Source organism: Myzus persicae, unplaced genomic scaffold (genome assembly GCF_001856785.1).
Source record: "Myzus persicae strain clone G006 unplaced genomic scaffold, MPER_G0061.0, whole genome shotgun sequence".
Lineage (NCBI taxonomy): Eukaryota > Metazoa > Arthropoda > Insecta > Hemiptera > Aphididae > Myzus > Myzus persicae.
Genome location: NW_019103659.1, coordinates 206,438 through 229,459, shown reverse-complemented (window position 1 = coordinate 229,459; position 23,022 = coordinate 206,438). Strand labels below are relative to the sequence as shown.

The 23,022-nt window shown below is 33.2% G+C and overlaps 1 protein-coding gene across 1 annotated transcript in view; it reads right to left on the bottom strand.

The window, feature by feature from the left end:
• Nucleotides 1–23,022, bottom strand: part of LOC111034986 (superoxide dismutase [Cu-Zn] 1-like) — an 85,146-nt gene that overhangs the window by 41,950 nt on the left and 20,174 nt on the right. Inside the window, exon 2 of the mRNA XM_022316450.1 lies at nucleotides 7,003–7,083. Coding sequence (XP_022172142.1) covers nucleotides 7,003–7,080 — 78 coding nt within the window. The 5' untranslated portion in view covers nucleotides 7,081–7,083. The remainder of the gene's footprint in view (nucleotides 1–7,002; nucleotides 7,084–23,022) is intronic.

The window sequence follows — 23,022 nt, the reverse complement described above, 5'->3', positions numbered from 1 at the left end:
ATACCCATTGGCGACGTGTCCGCGTCTTAAATTCTATATACCGATCGATTATTATTATTATTATCATTTATCATCATTATTATCGTTGTTATTTTCTCTTGCTACAACTGCATTATATATCGCTCCCGCGACGGATGTTCGAGAGACGAAAATAATAAACTCGAAAAACGCGTGTCACCAACAAGACTATTATTAGCATTATCGTTCATATCGTGGTGTTCGTATGAAGTATATAATATTATATCATGTTCTCGCGTTTTCTTAAAAAAACGTCAATGATTGTGAAGACGAACGGGGTCGGGGGACTCGATGCGATGAACGTTAAGAGTCGCGCGTAGATATCTATATCATATTAGGTATAATATATGTATAATGTATAATAAGTTTTACGGAAAAAAATTCAAAACCGAAAGCAATGTTAAATCTCTTGGTTTTGCAACAACAATATGGGGGGTATTTTTTCCGCCGAGATAGCAGCGACTACTGTAGTTACAACACAAGTGATATTATGTTTTCATTGTAAGAGATCACAACGATATTTCATCTCGATTCATTTCGATTTTTTTTTTCAGTTCACAACCTCTTAGTGGTTTTTGAGGGTATGCGCGCGTTTATAGAATACAATTGCGGAATCTCTTCCTCTGAAGTATAATCTGAACGGAGATCAACGTTTTTACAAGTGTATATATTAATATTGTAATACTAAAAAATGTTCGGAGCATCAAACTGCAGCTATATATAAGTATATAAGTATATACGTAAGGAGATACTACGTACAGGAATATACTTATAATATTCACCTATATATATAAAAAGATGATTTACGCAATATTACATAATATTATAATAAAATAATTGGAGCACTTGGGACTACAGTATAGCCAATGTATCTGAAACACAATTCACAAACTGATTGCAAGGTTTCTTCCTACTGAATATAAAGCGCAATAATTATTAATTATAAGTTATAAGTTATAACAAATGAATGAACCTCTTCAGGCACGTTTTAGTTTTAATTACTCCCGGCCGATTTTAAGCAAATTAGAGGTAAGATAGTAAATAATAATTAAGGTTATACCATCATGAGGTAATTAACAATTTAATTCATTAATTTTTACTTTAAAAATAGTAAAATAATTGTAATTTCCAAGTAATATATAATAATAATACCACCGGAAGTCTAACATACTATTTAGTTCATCGGAATTAAAATCGTTTACATTTAAAGTTATTTTTATAATCGATATCTGAAACTCTAACATTTTATCGCTAAGTTAAAATGAGACAAATTATTAATTTTAAATATTTAAACACTTCAAATATGTAACAAGTATAGATAATATTATGATATATACTTTAAACTATTATTAAACAAAAAAGAAATGTATAGTAAAAATTACAATTATTTAAGAGATATCCATTACAATATTTGTTGATATTGAGATTCAAAACAAAAATCAAAATTAGGTATTCTAATACTATGTCTTAAAAGTTTAAACTCCTACTATTTTCAATTAAGTTACTAAAGCTACATACATATAGTCGTGTTTTCGAAATATTTCGTTTCCCGTGATGATGAGTTTTTTTCTCAGATAATATTTTCACGATGTTATAGCTTTAGATAGGTACGTCTTATAACGACATATTATTTACAGTCACCGTACGGTTATGATTAATGACATTCATATTTATATAAGTACCTTTAGTACCTATACTAAAACAATGTGCAAAACAAAAAAAAAATGTTTATTAAAACAAAAATTATTTTATGAAACAAATCGTCACTCATCATAATTAAAACTGCAGGACACGTATGTGCAGCTGTACATAAGTATAAATCAGGCATACTATATTATATTATTTATATTCGTATATTTGTCGATTGCGGTCTCTGATCGTACAAGACGATCACGAGTGTAATTAATATTTAATAGATGAAAATAAAAATGAAATACCACCTAGAATTATTAATTTTAATTTCGTGAATAATTATTATGCCTACATAATATGCAGCGCGTACACACATCGTATACGAATATTTCTATTATTTATCGTCGATGATTCCGGCTATATAATAAGGCGGCGCAGAGCGTGTCGTTCAATGATATCGTAGCACAGGCACATAGTGATTTCTGGTATTAAACTGGCGTGGCATTCGGCTGTACCATAATATTATATATACGTGGTTTATAACTTATTACATTTGTCTTTAGGCGTTGTGCAGGTATTATAATATTATTATTTTCACGAGTTATTGAAACCCACCGACCACGAGAACATTACAACACAACGACGACGACCATAAGTCGTTACACCCAATAATCGATTGATATATACGCGTAGGTACTATTTGGGCACCGACGATACCTATATAGACTGTGTATAGTATATAGAGCGAGTCGCTCGTCTGTAATAGTTTATTTCGTTTTTTACTGCCATCATCGGTATATAAAATAATGACTTTTGAGAACGCAATGTTGCAGGGGATAATTTTCTCTTAAAACATAATGTTAGGTACCTGTCTAATGTAACCCTCCCGTAAACTCGCGGCTACGGACTGACGCAGCTGGAGTATACATGTATAGTCACATCGGGCCCGGCCGTTGGATTAAAATCCAGATATGTTTACACTGAAATCCTACGCGAGTGCATTATTATTAATAATAAACCTAACCACCGTTGTTGTATCTCGAAATAGTTAGAGACGTTAGAGTATAAGTATATGATGTCATCGTAATGAAAAACAAGTCACGGTGATACTCGTTTTTTTACGAAAACGCGTAAAACGTTTAAAGACAAAAAAAACTCGTTCAAATGCTTCAAAACGTATATTGTTATCACCGCGCGTTATCAAGATGCGCATTTGTCAATCGCATTATGTACAAACGACGGAGAAATAATATGCACTCGCTATGCACTCTGAGCAGATAAACATCTTTATTGTTATTAGGTAGTTTTTTTATCTGTATATTATTAATGTGGAAATAAAAAATTGATAGGTTCTCGAATCGTCTTCACCCTTCGGTGAGACGAGAGGGTGCGGTTACGCGGTTGGATCACCTTCGCGGCCCCACTGAGCTATTAGTAAATCACGCACTTATATTCTCGACTCTTTCATTCGGCTTTTTTATGCACTTTTTCGACCGTGACATCCCCGTCAGTCAACGTTTCCGGACCATTACACGAGCAGCGTCCTCCGGTCATCGGCGCAGCTTGCGGGTATGTCTCCCGAGGTGGCTCTCCAGAATAAGGGATGGTAAAACCGTCGTCCGTTTATGAGATATATCGATTGGATCGCTCTCGCGTTTCCGGCCAAGAAACTCGAGACGGAATAACGTGTTTACGGTATACCTATACAAGTTTGGTTTCATACCGTCTCGTTGACACCTCATATTCGTGCACTGCACCGACGTAGTAGTATAGTAGTGACTTGTGAACACGTCAGCAATACTATATTATATACAGCATAGAGTGGCCATGTGCAGGGAGAGACGTGGTGGGTAATCGTTTCGACACGTTTTCATTTCCGTTTTTTTCTGTCAGCCGAGGCGGTGATTCTACTCGCCCCTGTCCGATATATTTTCATCGTAGATCGATATATGATATATACTAGTGTACATTCAAGAAGTTATACTAATGTTTTGTTTTTGTAGACCAAGTCAAATCGGAAAAAATGTACTTTCTACTACACTTTTATGCCTATATGTTATATACACTCGTAAAGTGCGCCTCTCCAGAGTATTGACCTTATATATGTACATACTACCATGTGACATGTATATACTCGAGATACGATGAAATCCAAACGGCCAAACCACACGAGATTATAAAATAAAACACTGCATCTCGATCGATGCTGGTCGGCTACGAAAAAACCACTTCGTGTAACCGTTTTGTTCTTTAGTTCGTACGTTCGTTGCGGTGTACTGTGTAGTGCTTGTATAGTGTGTATACCATTGGCGCCAACGGTGGTCTCTGGTAAAAACCACACCCGTGACCATAAATTAATCTCGTAGAATGCCTTTAAACGTTCGTATAACACAATATTATAATATTTACATGGCTTCGCGGCGAGGAGACCGTCAAAAGTCGCATCGCGTACATCAATTATTATTAATAATATCTTCACGTATACGTTCGCGGTCCGTTTATAAATGGCGGAGACTCGTCAACGGATTTGCAGCGTGCCAAAATCAGAATGTTCGACGAAAAGTCTTACCGCTATATTATTATGAATATTATATAAGTACCACGTGCGTTAAATTTTAAAATACGTACCTACCTACTACATTATAATATTATAACACATTTCATAATATATACCTAAATATACATATGTATCGAAAAAATTATACCAGTTCACGGCGCGGTTCTTAATTGATATTCTTGTATTACACTCCATTATATAATTGCAAGAAAAATCCATTAACAAGGCCCACCTTGTTAGTTTCGGAAGGCGCTTTGCTTTTTATAATATTATAAAATACTATACATATTATACGCAGGTAGGTACACCTAATACTATTGTAGCTTCGGCGTCTCACATAAATTATTCAACATCCGCTATAAGTAGTAAAGAAGTTACTACATTTTACACGCGGAGAGTGGATCGAAATAAATTGTTCTGTCACGGAAATAAATAGTAAAATAAAACGACCTTTTAACTGTATAATGGTATATCTAATACATGGATACAATCGTATTGTGTTATTACAGTGCGTTTTAATTTTTAAGCATTATCATACAGTCATTTATTATTTATTACAATAATATTATACTGTGTGAATATACACAGATGCGAAAGGTCACCTAGATATAATATAGCTTTTAGGACATATACAACTGCAATATGACTGATCGTATAATACATACATACATACATGTGTACATACAATACATATATATATACACACACACATGACGTACTTAGACATATTCAGTAGGTACGTAGCATTATAGTACCTGTATGGTTAGTATTTCGACGTATAGTTTGGAGAAGATAATATTATATATCCAATGAGAAAATCTTTATAAGTACGAATGAAAAAAGGAGCTGCTTTTCATGACTTTAAATAACATTCTCGTATACATTCAAGGCTACACTATAAACCTAGCTATACAAGTATGTATAATGGATTATGTTCTAAGTAAAAAGTTATTTATTACGTTTTGGTACGTTATAGTTTATTTCATCACATATACCTAATAATATAACCAACCATATTGTTAAATTATATTTTTTCCCATTACTTTTTTTTTTGTTGAACAAATTCGCTTTTCTCGTATAATAATTACTATAATATAGGTAACACAATAACTTTGGTACACACACAATTTTAAAACCTCAAGTTGAAGGTATTTTTTGATATTAATTCAAGTGTGTCATACGCTTGACACATGGAAATAGGTAGGTAACAACTAACAGGTGTATACATTAAGTTAACTATTAAGGAACTTCAAGTAATATAGCAGAAAAAGCAACCATATGAAATAAAAATTAAAAAAGAATCGATTAAGAGGGCTTTAAACATACTTTAAAGTAGGTAGTAATAAAAGTTTCAAATTTCCTTTGACATCAATTCGTTTTTAGATTTTCACAATTCATTAACCATCAAAATATAATATAATACATATTATTATTATATTATTTTTTACATATTATTACTGTATCATGGTGCAGTCTATATACGGAGTTTTTTATACACCATGTACATTCCAAGTATTTCATTGATATACCAACACGTAACTACTATGTATTTAAATTTTGAATAAAAATCAAAAGATTTATTGGAAAGTTAAGATTTTATTAAAATTGCTTACAGTAATACAACACTGGCGTCGTCACGATGTTCCCTTTGCGCCGGCACGGATGGCTTTTAAGATGTGTTAACGTGCTCGCGTATAATCGTATTAATGACACTATGAAATTTCAGTCCTCTTCTACACATGGACTAGGTAAGATGGGTTCGAGTTAATTTTTTATTGAGATACATAATAATTTAATGCGTTTTAATGTCGAAATTATAGAATTTTATTATTCTCATAAGAGTTACTCCCCCCGCTATATATACTTACTTCACCACCGCTACACGTACACGGCATATATATATATATATGTATATGTTTTTAAATGTATACATAGAGGTAGGTACTCACTACACACCGCCGGCAAACCTAATGGTATTCAATGTCAAATTCACACCCGACGGCGGCCAATATTATATTATTTTATAATATAAAGTGCATTCCAAAACGTGATCCGGTCTTCGAGGCGAACACGTGTACGTCATAATGTAATAATATTATATGTTATGATAATAGTAATAATAATAATATAACGGCCGGTCCAATATTTTACGGTTCCGTCGTCGTTTTCAGCGAATCGTTATTTTATTTCGTTTTTTCACCGAGCGTATTATCCGGGAAACCGGTACCCTATATATTACGTATATACAATTCCGTCTGCGTTTTTACAGCCGCGGCACTTCATATTATATAATATAATATATATCGCATAACACAACAGTAGCCGACGATCATTATTTTTCTATTACACATATAGCATAATGTATAAACATATATATACGCATTTATTATATATAGTGCGTACGTATATATATATTATTAAAATATTAAATATACGCTTATATATAGGTATACAGATGCATACCTATACATAAATTATGAATTACGATTAATTAAACGCATATATAGAAAATAATATAACGTCGAGAAATATAGGAGGTCCGCCTGGGAAACGTGACGAACTATATGCCGCCGCAATGGAGGTATTAATAATAATAATAATAATAATTGTTATTAGTCGGTCGCCTCTGAGGCAATTAAAATTTAAATGAGATTCCCCCGTGGTGCGTGTTTGTAAAATATAGATTTTTTTTTTGACAGACGGATGGTTTTTATTATGTCTAAACGGTGTATAATAATGTATAATGTATATTATATATTATATACATCAAATATATATATATAATATGTACTTACGAACGGCGGGGAAGCGGCGGAGACTAGCACGGCGGACGCAACCGACAAGGTGATCAGCAACATGATTTTGGGTGCCATTGTCTGTAAAAATAAAAATAAATAAATAAATAAGGATGGATCTAAACAAGAATAATATTATGATTTGTCACAACGTATTATAACATGCAATAAATTTAATTTGCTTCAAACGATTTTTTAATAAAGTCTTGACTTTTCGACGATGCCTACAATACCTATCTCAAGTTGTTATAAAATATAAATGGATGTGTATTGTAAGTGTTATGTACTTATATTATTAGAATAGATTCCGGTAAAAACTGCTTTGGAGTAAGGTTTTTTCTCGACAAATTTAAGTTTTTGTTTACAATAAAAAAAAATATCCGTACTATCCGAAACGGGGTGGTGTGTGTATAATATCGTTATAAGACGCAAACCCTACTGGAATCAATTTCTAGTCGAATCGTCAAAATATATAAGAATGGGTGTACCGGTATATAGGTGCGTATCTAAACCGGACTACATGTCGATTCGGTTGATACATCCACAATAAAGAAAGACTATACCTTTAATAACGACTACACACACGTGCACCGTATAACATTATACACATATATAGTTACATTTAATAGCGGGGGTGTATTTTTACGCATATACATGTATTATATATATATCTAACGGTGCCGGCTATATAAGATTATTTTTCACGAATGCCGGAAACGCCGATCCGGACGGACGAAAAGGAAAACTATAATAATCTGGACGCATTGTTATATAATAATGCCAGTGTATGCGTCTAAGAAAGGTTTCGTCATATTTTTCCTGTCGAGGGAGAGATTTATTCCGATTATTATAGTATATATATATATCAATAATACGTCATATCATTTATATATATATACTATACACTCGTATGTTGTATTATAGGTACCTACATATATTATATTTTATCATATATTATATGAATATTACACTGCAATACTACTCTGGGGGCATGTTTGTATATTATATCATGGTCTTCGTGCAGATATGATGACGTCTTGTTGCGGTGAAAAATAAAAAGCAGAAGACGTTATTATATTATGTAGTATAATAATATAGTACCATATGCATAAAGTGCATATACCTATATGGCTATATATGAGTGTGACGACCTTTAACGCTACACGGACCGTACGGGGCGATGGGAAAGGACCAGAACGGTATTCGAGGACTGTCTGAAGTGCTTGTGCGAACTCAATCGTCACATACCCATACAGTACACTTATATAATGTGTGTTTTATTATATAAGTCTGTATACATGTGTGTGTGTGTGTGTGTGTGTGTGTGTGTACATGCATCGGAAAAAATAATATACCCGCTTAACTGTACCCCCCCCCCCCGACCAGTGAGCGTTCTCAAGGGGGGGAGCATGTATAGGGGATGAATCCCCCCATGGGCCGTTTTTCATAATCCCGAATAACAGGTATACGTTTAATATTGGAGCCGAGCATTAAACGTATAAAAACTTGTTACATTTTAGTATTTTTTATTGACACAGATACCTATTCAAACCGTTTTTGCTGAACGGGATTATGGCAGGCAAAACTGAAAGCAAATTAATTCAATTCTCCCCGTCGGTATATTTATCATTTATCAATTATTTGATATTTTATTCGGTATACCACTATATACCAGTGTCGATAAGTCGACTCTTGAGAAAACATTTTCATGTATACATTTAAAGTTCTATTGTTATAATTGTGGGTTGCGACCACACGGCTAACATTGTAATCAATTTTTCTACGCCCCTCCATTTAAGAACCCCGAGAAAGCCATGCACTAAGCCCCCAACCATATACCGTTCAATTTTTAAGTTACTTGCACTTTCAACTTTCAAGTGACATGTGTTAAATATAAGGGTTGGTAGTTATATTTTAATATTTTTGTGTTCTATTAATATAACGTGATGCTCAACATTTAGTAGGAATTTAGGTACTTATTTTGCAAAAACAATACAATTTGAAAAACCTATGTTTAGCATAACATCGAATACATGTTTTTTGATACATATAGACATATATATATATATAATTATGTATTATTAAATTTCTGTTACCTTATGAATAAAAACTATGTATAATATACTACTCTAAATATATACAATAGGATAACAAACTAAGTAATGTAAGGAAGGTATTATACATTTTTTTTGAAAACTTCAAATATTCTATTAGTTGGTAGCTACTTTTTTTTATAAATTCAACAATATAAATTAATATAAACTGTGTTTAATTATTTTCTAGGGATGTATAGAATATTATAATATCGAAGTGCATGGTGCTACACAATAAAATGAACATTTATATGTTGTTTTTTGTCAAATATAATAATTACTATACCCTGCGCAATAACGAGATCGAATTTATATTATGTATGGGCACACACAGCAAGACTTGTTAAGTCCAAAATTTCGTGTCAGCGATCGTAATAAAATATAATATAATTACATCTTTGTATTATTATTATAATTTAATTTATAATAATTAAAACCCACAGGTAATACTCATATTTTCGCCGGCCATATTAATGGTTTAATTTTATTTATTTTTTATTTTTTTATTGGCGGTTTCGGCGCCACACACCACAATATATACTCGAGAAGCAAATCATATTAAAATATACATAATTTAAAAACATTATATTTATATTATATACAGTCATATTATAGTTGAGCACATTTACAATAATAATGAAAACCGTTTGACCCCTTAAAAAACATATTTTATTATTTATTATATAGCTATGTTATAAATATAATATTATTATTAAGTAATATAAACGCTTGTGCAGTTGTGCATACCACCCATGATAAATGATAGTATATAATATATGCCAAAGAATATTTTCAGAAATCTCACACATATTGCATTATACTCACCGAATCGTAATACTCGCGGCATAACGCTCGTATACACATAAATACAATATAATAAATATAATATATTATATATTATATACGTAATTTTCACAATTTTTTTACGCTGCTTTGGTTATATTTGTATTGCAGTCACCGATGTGTGTTTGTGGAGGTATACCGTATACCATGTATACACAATATCGTAATGGGTATTCGTGTGTGGTGCATGTCACCCGTAGGGGCCGCGGTACGTTCAGTATAGGAAAATAGAATTTTAAAACGGTTTAGAGAATATATTATCATCGCCTTCAAAATATTATGTTAACGTAAGATTTTCACCCATCTGTCAACTGCATTTAAGATAAACGGCGAAGATTATTATAAACTGCTCGGTTCTCGAGAATATTTACTCCAAATGGATAATGGACCTCCTATAATAATATGATAATAATATTAAATTATATAATTTATAGGTATCTTTAAAATATCATAGTATATTATTCTTTAAAAAGAAAATGTCTGTCACAATAAATATGCACAAAGAAATGAACTGAAGTGTACGATGTATATTGTATACCTATTCTCTTTTTATAAATGAGTAAGATATGATGTTATAATATACGAGCGTGCAGAGTATAACATAATATTATAAGTTCTAATTTAATATTAACTTAATTCAAATTTTAAACATAAGTTTCCCATCGTTGTATATGTCATATTATTATTTTGGTGTTGATTTGAAGAATTAATTAGAATAAAACAGATTTAAATACATTAAAACTTGTAAGTTTTGTCGTTTTGTATTCATTTAACACTGTCATACATATAATATTTAATAGAGTGCATTATACAAATATTTTCATTCTACATAATTATGTATTATTGTATCATAATATTATATATCATCTATTATATAGTATTTACTGCGTATATACCTATTCGAGAAGATACAACTTGAATATCAAACTATTTTTACACTAGATCTATTTGGTCCGTCAAAAGCATATGATGAGTATTTTCCAAATGTGCATCACCTATGCGATAGATTAGAAGGAAAGATTATGTCTATATAGTAACACTTAAATATATAAAAAAAAACCGCAAATTATCTCTACCTCGGTTGCCTCGAAGATAAAAATAGAAGGAGACAAAACTAGTTAAGTACATAATCGTAGGTCGTTGGACAGACATTATCCATTTTATTGTAACGGAATTACAGCGATTCGACGACGGCCAATCGGTCCATCGTCAATAAACTGGCAAACGAGAAAAATCCGTTTACGAGTCGCGACTGGAATCCGATAAGGACGCACAGCAGAGGGCAACTTTGCGGCGGATTACTATATGTCTGTATAGTAAGCGTTTATTCTTTACGTGTAATATAAATATATATATATAGTTGCTCATCAAGAGCCAAAGAAAATTCTTGCGAAGAGTGTACATAGGTAGAACAACATGTGTGTGCGTGTACTGTGTGTGAGTATATATCGCACCCCATAAAAAAAGAATAAATATATAAGTTTTACGCTGCGAGCCCTCCTCGAACACATCCATTATATCTATGTAGGTACACCCTGCAGTATACATACAGTGAAAGTCTCGATCTAAGTGCGTCCTGCCACCGCCGCTACCGCAATCAAACGAATTGTAAGTTATCGATTGTTTTTTCCCAGAGAAAAATTACCCGACATACGGTTCGGCGTGTGTGTGTAGGGGGGCGCGTATATTCTACTGTATACCCAGGTATATATAATAAAAGCCAATACCGACTTTATGGCATTACGATGATGTCAAAGCACGAGGTACCTGTAGTCTGTACACTGCAATAATAATTACCTATAAATTATAATATCACATAATAATAACTAGAATAAATACGACCAATTACGCATGTAGTACATTAAATCATATATATACTTTCCAACATCTAATTTATTTTAGAAAAATTACAAATTCAAAGTTATTGTTACATATATAACGAATATATAGACAGACGTTGGTTCGTATAGAACACAGGTATTACGATATATTTGTGTATAATCATTGAGTGTACTGTATACGCGTGCAGTGTCGCGTTATTATTGTTTGTTCTGTTGTTCGACTTATTCTATTTAGGTACAATAGAATATATCAGAATATCAGATATCTGTCCGTTCGGTGTTTTAATCCTCATTGTTCAAATATTATGCGAGTGTGGTGTATTTATGCATGTTATTATATCGCGGGACTCTGCATCAGTCCCCGGAGAAAAATATATACTTATAAATGTTAAAACATGAGAATTATAATTCCGCCGACCAACTGAGTTGGTTTTTTTTCATGACGATTGCTGTTGTGAATTATGGTAAAAAAAAGAGGGGAAAGATGATGAAAACCGAAAGAAAAATGCTGAAAAAACGTAATAGTTGAAGATGTGAAACGACTATATATATATTATATATATATATACGCACATAATATAATATCAAAACGGGAACAATAGAATATGATAGATGGGGCGGGTATATAATATTATGTCTCGCATCTGTGGAATTAATTGATCAACCGATTAAAACAATGGTAACACAAGTCATTAATATAAACGTTTTATATTTTTTTGTTATCCAATATATTTTGGTATTTAGCATAAAAACTAATTCCATAAATTTAAAATTATTATTGCATTTTTATATAAAAAATGTCACGATGAAATATTTAAATATTGTTGATATTTTGCAGTATAAAAATTTAATTTCAGATCATCTCCATCCCTAATATTTAAACTGTAATTTCGATGCAAAAATGATCAAATAAAAATATTTTTGATAATATATTTGTTTTATTTAAATGATATTATGGTGATTTAAATTAAAATTATAAAAATAGTTGAATAAATACGTAAATAAAAATAAATAAATATGTTTTTGTTGTACAGTATACCTACTATTATAGGTATAACCTACTTATTATAGTTTATGAGAAATGGCCTTAAGATTTTTAATTAAAATAGTTACATATTTTTTTTAGATCTAACGATCTAAATTAAAATAATGTATACTGCAGAAATTCAAATTTTTAATATACAACTTTCGGGGATAGATAAACAAATTTTTAAAATACTGCAGCAGTGATCAAACAAAATAAATTTCATAACATTATAATGGCCAGTACTCATGATATAATAGGTATATACACTAAACAGTGTACGTCATCATATTAATATATTATAACTAGTTACTAGTATATTATAATAATTTGCCAAAACAATACAATGTATATGCGAGAACCTACATTGAATTGTACACTGAATATAACCAATTTGGATTATTATAATTCATCATAATATCATATTATGTTATTAATAATACAGTTACCACGTTACAATAACAAGATATGCATTACCGCAGAGATCCGGTTAGCGAAAACAACAAAATTGCAAATAGATGAAGTTTAAAAACGAATATATTATATTATAGCTGGAACGATCTTATAAAACGATATAGTAGCTGATAATATTTTAATAGACACCTGTTCTGAGTCGTAAGTATATGCATAGATATTATAATACGTTGCGTGGTATCTGACATGAATTATTTTCGTACAATATGTATATTACATACAGGTAGTATGGGTACCGCCGTCGCCGTTTAAGTAAAATCGTGAACAACCACTTCACCCTCACACCCATCACCAACTCATCGCCTAGGGATAATCGTCATATATGAAATGTACGATGGTTGCCGCGGTGGCGGTGGGGCTCGACAGTGCTAAGAACGAATGGACAGAAGAGAGAAAAACAAGAGAGTGGAAGAGGAGCGAGAGGGAGGTATACATTTTCTTGTGATCGCCTCGATCTGCAAAACGTTTGCCGGCGGCAGAGCGTCTTATCACGGGCGGTCATCTTTTGCGAAAAAACGCGGTCGCTGCGACAATACGGGCTGGCCGAGCGGACTTACAACAAGTCTAATGACCCTATGACGCAAAGCACACGAGTATATACACTATTATATACAGAGCGATCAGTTTTATTCGAATTCAACTCTGCCCAACTCATTTCCTCACGAAAATTTCTTAGGAATTTTCAATAATTAAAAATATTCAGACAATATTATTTTCACTTTATACAGTATAGGCGACTGCACTACATTTTAGTAAAAATCCAATTTTTTCATCACTCCCAAAGATAAAACTATCCTTTTGAATAAAAATAACTTTTTCCAATACATATGCATTTTGTATAAATCATAATATTTATAATACAGGTACTTTGGTGTGTAAAATTCATAAACAAAAACAAAAACAGTAAGAATTACATTTTTTTTAATGTAACTTTACAACTTACAAATAAGACCAGGTATCCATACTATTATTTGTTAATACCTGAACATATTTTTTTCTAAAAACCCAAAAATCAACATAAAAAACATTTGTACGAGTGCATTTGGCACGCCGTTTAATAAGTTAAGTATAATGGTTCACCCTGTATATTAAACCTACGAAGCACACACTACAATATGTTGACGGGGGCACATCGTTGAATAATGCACAGCCGTGGTGGCGGCGAAGTTAGAAGGATAAGAATATTATATATATATACATGTATACGTGTACTTATATGTACGATAATATAGCGTATACTGCGTGTATAAATATATATATGTAATATATTAAAAAGATTTATCGGACACAGCGTGCCGCCAGATCTGGTCACGATCAGGTCCGAGTCGTATGGAAAAAAAACGCCTCGTTCGCGTCCCATTCCGTCGTTTCAGTATATATACCCATCTGTATACATATCATTACATAGGTACATATACCTCGAACCTATATATATATATATATGTATAATGTATGTTATAACATATATACACACCTCCATCATCTGCACCGTGGTCGTCGTAGTATCGTCGCTTCGTGTAAACGCGCGGTATACATGTGGTAATGTAATATACTACCTAATATAATATGATATTATTTCTCGTATATTACCCTCGTGCGCATTGCATATCTCATAACATATGCCTCTACATACATAATATTATGATAAGTCGTTTTATTATTATTATTATTATTATTATTGATACTAATAGCCGCCGTTCGAACACTACCACGACTGCCCCAACCACCCACACACCACACACGCCAAACAGGAGTATTATAGGACATTGATAAACTGCACATCGACGATAACATCACTCGTATATTGTGAACGCGTCGAAGGCGAAGGGTGTGTTTTTTTTCGTTATTATATTATATTNGAAAAAACATTTGTACGAGTGCATTTGGCACGCCGTTTAATAAGTTAAGTATAATGGTTCACCCTGTATATTAAACCTACGAAGCACACACTACAATATGTTGACGGGGGCACATCGTTGAATAATGCACAGCCGTGGTGGCGGCGAAGTTAGAAGGATAAGAATATTATATATATATACATGTATACGTGTACTTATATGTACGATAATATAGCGTATACTGCGTGTATAAATATATATATGTAATATATTAAAAAGATTTATCGGACACAGCGTGCCGCCAGATCTGGTCACGATCAGGTCCGAGTCGTATGGAAAAAAAACGCCTCGTTCGCGTCCCATTCCGTCGTTTCAGTATATATACCCATCTGTATACATATCATTACATAGGTACATATACCTCGAACCTATATATATATATATATGTATAATGTATGTTATAACATATATACACACCTCCATCATCTGCACCGTGGTCGTCGTAGTATCGTCGCTTCGTGTAAACGCGCGGTATACATGTGGTAATGTAATATACTACCTAATATAATATGATATTATTTCTCGTATATTACCCTCGTGCGCATTGCATATCTCATAACATATGCCTCTACATACATAATATTATGATAAGTCGTTTTATTATTATTATTATTATTATTATTGATACTAATAGCCGCCGTTCGAACACTACCACGACTGCCCCAACCACCCACACACCACACACGCCAAACAGGAGTATTATAGGACATTGATAAACTGCACATCGACGATAACATCACTCGTATATTGTGAACGCGTCGAAGGCGAAGGGTGTGTTTTTTTTCGTTATTATATTATATTATCGGTTTTGTTTTTGAGATTGTAAGTTTTCAACGACCTCTTCGACCTGCAATAACGTTATAACTTATAAGATATTATTTTTACAATATATAGCTACCACGCGAAACTGGGCACGAATGGAAAGCAACGAACAGCACACGGGGTTTGAATTTAAATAAAAAACGATTTGCCATATTTTTTTATACCGCGTATAATTGGAATATTAAATGACTGGTTTTTTTTTTAGAGTCAAGCAGGTTCCCCGAAATGCTAAATGAGCGTTTTTCATAATTAGAAGTCTTATTATTCCGCCGACTAGAAAAACGTACAGGTGGACGTAGTACTAAGTACGTACAAAAAGACGCAACAGCTGCTGCAGCTAAAAACTATAATCGATTTTATTATTGCCGATTGGAAATTTAAATTTAATTTTTCATGGCCCGGAATATAGGTACACACGTTTGATACACATAGTACACACACGTAAGCAGCAATTATAAATTATAATACTTAAGATATTATTATTTAACGATGGGCGCTTTCGAGTTGCGCGTAATTTGTTTTAAGTAAATTATACAACCTTAAGTCGTCAGATAATATATAGATTTTTCACGTAATACAGCCCGCCGCGTCTCTCCGTCGATTAACCTCATAACAAATTACCGACGCCAATAAAATGAGTGTAGTAACACATGATATACGTAGATTATAGAGTATATAAATGATGTGATACCATCATAATGAGATTGAAAGCCTCGGGTTTGTTTTTAATCATATATAGTAGTGATACATAACGTCATATTATATTGAGATGCATCCGAGCGTATCATATGTATATATATATACCTATGTATATATATATGATATATCGGTATTATAAGAGCAGAAAACAAAAGAAGCGAATTTTTCAAAAATATCGACGACTAAAAACCACATATATGCTCGCGTACCAACACTTTTGGAAAGCATATACTATTTTAATATATAAATTGTGTGGCCGCTTGCAGTTGTGTAACACGAGAATACCCTCGTATGTACTTACATATTATTTCTCTGCTGGACGTATATATCGGAAGAGCTGAACGCTCTCGATTGTAAGCTAAAATGGCGTGCACACTGTGCATCATATGCGTATACGAGAGTGCGAGAGCGAGAAAAAATTAAATGGAAAGAGAGTATATAAATGCGGGAACGAAATATAAAAAATAACTGTTGTTGTTAACATCGAAATTCGAAATCATGGTAGGTAGTATAGCCATGGACCACGGTTATCTGCTTGAGGTAACAGCAGCATAACGAGCGGCGTAAAAACATTTCGCAGTGATGTAGGTGGTCTTGACGACAAAATACAATAATATCTATATCTATGTATTATCTTACAATACTGTCCCACGCCATGCATATATGTCTATGCCCCACACTACCATTTATATCGAGTAAACGAGTAAACAAAAATGGCCATCTATGTGTTTACGCTTTCCATACATTCGTTGCTTGTCTGGTAATATAAGTTCTTTGGCAGTAGCCAGTGGGTACCACAAATTAATTATTATACCGAGAGAGACGGTTGCCATTCGCGTACCTATATAGGTACACATTATTTTATATCGAACGGTCCATGTTGTAATTGCAGTGCAACTGCTAACAGTGTTAGCCGACGGCCGGGATTAAAATTCCCCGGGGCCGGAGGAAAGGTCGTGAGTAATTTTTTGACATGACGAAGTCGATAGACCATCGCCGGCGTACATCGACAAAATACTTTTGTATTAAATCAGTAGAATAAATACAACTCCGTACAATGTTTCTACAAATTTAGTTAAATAAACGGAAACACTTCAAACTTTAAAAGTATTAAAAATATATGTATAATATACCAAACATATACGAAAATAATGTTATTATCTTTTAACTTTTAAGTCACTTATAGGTTTCTGCTATTGATTTTAATTTTGAAATTCCTGTTTTCATGCAAGGTGTACCCCAATTGGGTGCCTTTATATAAGGTAAGTGCATAATTTACAAATACATACGACTCATACCAACCAATCCTAAATATAAAATCAACTGCAATACTTCAAATTCGGAACGACAATTATTTAGGTCATGCCTACACATGCTATGATCTGTTGATCACGATTTCATATGTAAATAAGATTTGTACCTTTACGATTATCAGGTTAACGCTTAAAATACCTAGAGGTACTTGAAAGTGTAACGAACCGATAAAAAACGATGGACGGCTAGCATAACCTTTCATCGTTTGGTAAGTTTAAAAAACGTATTTTTTCTCGTGTATACCTATATATTGCTGGTCATGTATCTTACGCTGACTGCAGTGTTAAATCTGCAGAAGAAAATTGAAGTTTAAAAAAATTCCCTTCGTATTCGATTTAGTTTTTATTCCTGTGGACGATGTGCGACGAGCGCATCTGTTAAAATTGCATACTATATTACAACGAGAGTAATTATTATAATGCGTATATAATAATATGAGCTCGCTGCAGGACGTCACCAAATATAATATATAGGTATATGGGCGCTGCAGCGAATGCAAAACCAGAGATGGCTGTTCGACAAATGGTAATTAAATCGAGTCCTCGGGGTTCTTATAATATATATTATATACCTGCTATATATAAGACTGTTCCGAGTGCGTTATTAATATAGTGTGTATAGACAGAGCCCGTAGTGTATAGAATATATATATTTGCATTATCTACTCTGCGATTGAGTCCTCGGGGGTGGGGGAGGGGACCGAGTGTGAGAGCTTTCATCGGGGGTTGGGCCAGCGCGGATGGGGTAATTACTTTATTATAGTATGTGTGTGTGTGAGCGCATTATGCATTATGCAGTTTTTGTGTTCACGTATTATTTTATGAAAAAAAAAAAAAATGATATGTATATCGAAGCCTTTGCAATTTACTCGCCGCCGCCGCCGCCGCCGCGAGTGGGGTGCATAAAGAAAATAAACAACAAGGAAAAATTCAAAACAAAAGTGGTCTCATGTCACATGCTCTTTGTTTATATATATCGGACATAAGGGTAATAATAACCCCGTCCGTGCATGTATATAAAGAAGCCTGTAGTGTGTAACGCGAACCCTTACCATATGTATAGCACAAAACCGTATGTGCACGCTTGCTTCACGTTTCAACGGACAAAAGCCGTGTACGCCGGAGTACTTGAATTTTCGTTAGCTGCAGCTCGTTTGATATATATATATATATGTACATTATATAAGTACAAAGGTGAGCGTGTGGATCTCTCGAAGGGCGCACACAATTAGCCGCACTCCTTTATACATCCGGTGTATATGCGTATATATACAATAATACCATATCATATGCATATTTATGAGCTTATTTAAATGCAACCACTACCACGGTGGTCGTCATCGTCGCACAGATAATGCATCATGTTTCGAATACGTATATAGGCGCATCGCGCCACACTTGTGTCCGATTAAATATAGAATAAACATTAGACACGCGTGTGTACAAGACAGCTGAGTTGTGTGCGTACTGTATAGTGTATTGCATGACGTGTGCAGCGTGTATACTGTGCTGTGGTATACGGTCACGCGTAATGGGTCAGGTTAGGTTAGGTTAAGTACCCGCAACGGTATTATGCGGACGGATCCAAATTCTGAAGGGATATAAAAGTAAGTACTACAATTTACAGTGTTCGATTTTAATTTAGTTATATCGTGCCTCACACTCACTGCTGCATTTGTGCCGCAGGCATCCATATTTTATTTTGTAGATCATTTCACTGTAAGTTTTGACTACAGATCTTAATTGAAAATGCCGAGTTCGATTGATTGTAATAATAAAATATGAAACCGTAAGCCAACTAATGGTACAGTGATATTTTGTTTATGTAATTTACGAAAAAAAAAAATGCATGATAATTCAGTGATATCGAAAGTATACTATGCGAAATATAATTTTATAAATGTATGAATATTTAAAAAAAATTGTTATTCCTAGAATCCCAGCTATAAATCGTATGCTATTTTTGGGGTTGCAAAACTTGTTACTACTGCACCTGCAGGATCATGTGTCTTATACGAAATTCGCAGTTAGAGCACGTGTGGATTCTTTAGACAAACTTTCTAATAAGAAATTTCAAAGCACAAAACTACTCAAAAATGTTTATGTCTTCGTGAATCACTTCGGCACCTTTTGATTTCTATATGTATGGAAAAACCTTTGATAGAAAAAAATTATTAAAAAAAAAGTTCGTCATTCAAAAATAAAAATAAAGTTTTAATCCCTCTGACATCCTGAGGTGTTAAAACCCGTTTTTTTCGAAAAAAAAGTTTTTAATTTGAAATATATTTTATATATAAAGGGCTACAACATAAAAAGGTTTTTTTTAATTACCATATTATATAAAGGTATACTTAGAAATTAAATTCCTTCGTGGACTGTAAACAATATTAAATTGTATTTGAAATGTATAAACGTGCGTACTTTAATCACCTAGTAGCGTATAGCATTTTTATGAGTGTTAAATATAATAGATTTATTATCAAAATGTGAACATTAAACAATTTAATAATAAAAAAACAAATATTTAAACAAGATAAACATTATATTGCTTCAATTTTTGTTTAAAATTTTACTTGAGAAAACACATCGTAATTTCCGTTTATGTAATATAATAGTCTATGTAACTGCAATATAATATTTATATATATATACGTCTGTATTATAGTCTGCCTATATTTAGGCGTAATTAATCATATAACAAATTAACTTTTTGAATAGAACCTTCAGTATTTTGCACCACCATAATGCTATGCCGACCTATACATAGAGAATCGAATCCCCGACCACCAACATATATAACTATATACAGTATCCGGACTGACTTTTTAAATTAATTCCTTCCAAATGCACTTATAAGAATTAACCTTACCACCCCCCCCCCTCCTCCTTACCCACCTATGTCGTACCGGTATTAATGTTTACGTCGGGTAGGTATGCACGCGCGAATCGATTAATTTTCGCTGCCGACGGTTTACGCGAGAATCTGGTGGAAATTAATGACATACAAGTTTGCTGGAAAGTTAACCAATTTAAAATTAATACGATAAAAGCCAATCAGTGTTGCTTGTATTAGTGTATACATGTATAATATGCTGTATTTTACTGTCTACGCGCATATACTGTGGGTCTGACTGCGAGATGCTGTAATCTGCGCAAAGGAAGCAAACGGAAAATAGATACGATTTGCATCGATGGATTTGCACTTGTATTTTGCAATCGAACTGCTCGTCAAGCGAAAACTTGTGAACAGGTTTGAATTTGTCTCCCTCTAAAAATCATATTACTTTAGGACCCTGTATGTAGTGTTACTCCGATATTACGTCTATCCCGTGGTTGGTCATAGAATTTCAATTACATCGTTTTAACCTTGTTATTATACGTTAGTACCCACACCTTGCAAAATTATTAAAACGCATTACTTTAATAATTATTATTTGACCGTCGTCTATGTAATTTGTGTTGAAGAAGTCGAGTAATGCATGACGCATGTGTGAATCTCATGCGATTTCATATAATGGCAATGATTGGTTTTAGTATATCACGTGGTGATTGTCTCGGATATAAGATATATTGGCATGGCTATATTTGAACTTCCATAAAGTTTATCAAAAACGTATTTAAGACACGTTTGCGTCATCTTGGTTCTGCGAGCGAGTGAATTCCGCATTTTATATTATTATAGGTACTGGACAATCTTTAAACCGATAACGAATGAACGACTGTGTAACTAGGTCAATGGATTTTAGTTTCTTTGTTTGTGTCATAATTATTTGTACGTATATAATCATGGAAGACATGTCTTTCGTCACTCTTGATGTCGAAAAATATTAATAAATTAATTATATTACTGTGGTAGCTTGTTATTCAGATATTACACTAAAATATTATCGCCTGGTACCTATATGATATTAAGCGTGGTAACGAAAAGATTAAATGGCAACCATACACTATATATATAATTTTAATACGAAAAACTTCTAAATACTCGTATACGTCGCACACATTCAAAAATCAAAATAAATGATCCGACGAGCAAGTAAATGTATAATATTTTTTCTAAATATCACAGAACCAATATTAATCTAATTTAATATTGCGTTATTATGAGAGTTGTGTAAAAAAACGAATTTGAAATTTTCTCGCAATTTTATCTAAAACTCTAAATGATCGATATTTACCACTCTACAATTCCGTTTATCGATAAAAAGTTTAAAAAACAGAAATCATCCACCTTAATTTACGACGCATAGTGGATGTGAGACACACTAAAACTATATTTTAGTTGTACCCGTTTCACTATTATAACACACACCATGCCGATAAATATTGTAATATTGTCTTCGGTGCAGATCTTTTACTCAAGTCGTCCCAGTCTGGTATACCAGCGATTTCCCTGCAGCGGTAGCGGGACCTTATCCGGCCAGTGATCGCTGCCGCCGTGCCATACTTTTCCTGTCCCTCTCTCTCTCTCTCTGACTCTCTCTCTCATACACACACACACACACACACACACACACACACACACACACACACACACACACACAGAGGTTTCTTGAATTCCTAGCCGACACACACTTACAAATAATATAATACATCGATAAAGCGATTAAAAACGTAGTCGCTGTGAAGCTGCGTAAACGACGACACTAATTAAACGTGACGTTTATTTATTGGAAATACCGTGCGTGCGTTTAATCGATCGTTTTGCGGCGACCCAGCCCTCTCGATGACAATAATATATAATACACTATGATAATAATTGTATTTATTTCGTTTCATATAAAATAAATATAGCATATAATAATAATAAGGCTACATAGTATACAGATATAGGCTCATCACTGGGTCCGCGAGAAAACCGGTCGGCGGAGGTTCGGACGGTGGCTGTTTTTTTTTCTTTTTATATGTATAATATAATAATATAAAGAGCGTTGTATGTGTATATTGAACAAAAAATAAAAATCAGATATAAAACGTCAGCGCTGCTGTCATTTGCATCCCACGTGATCCGAC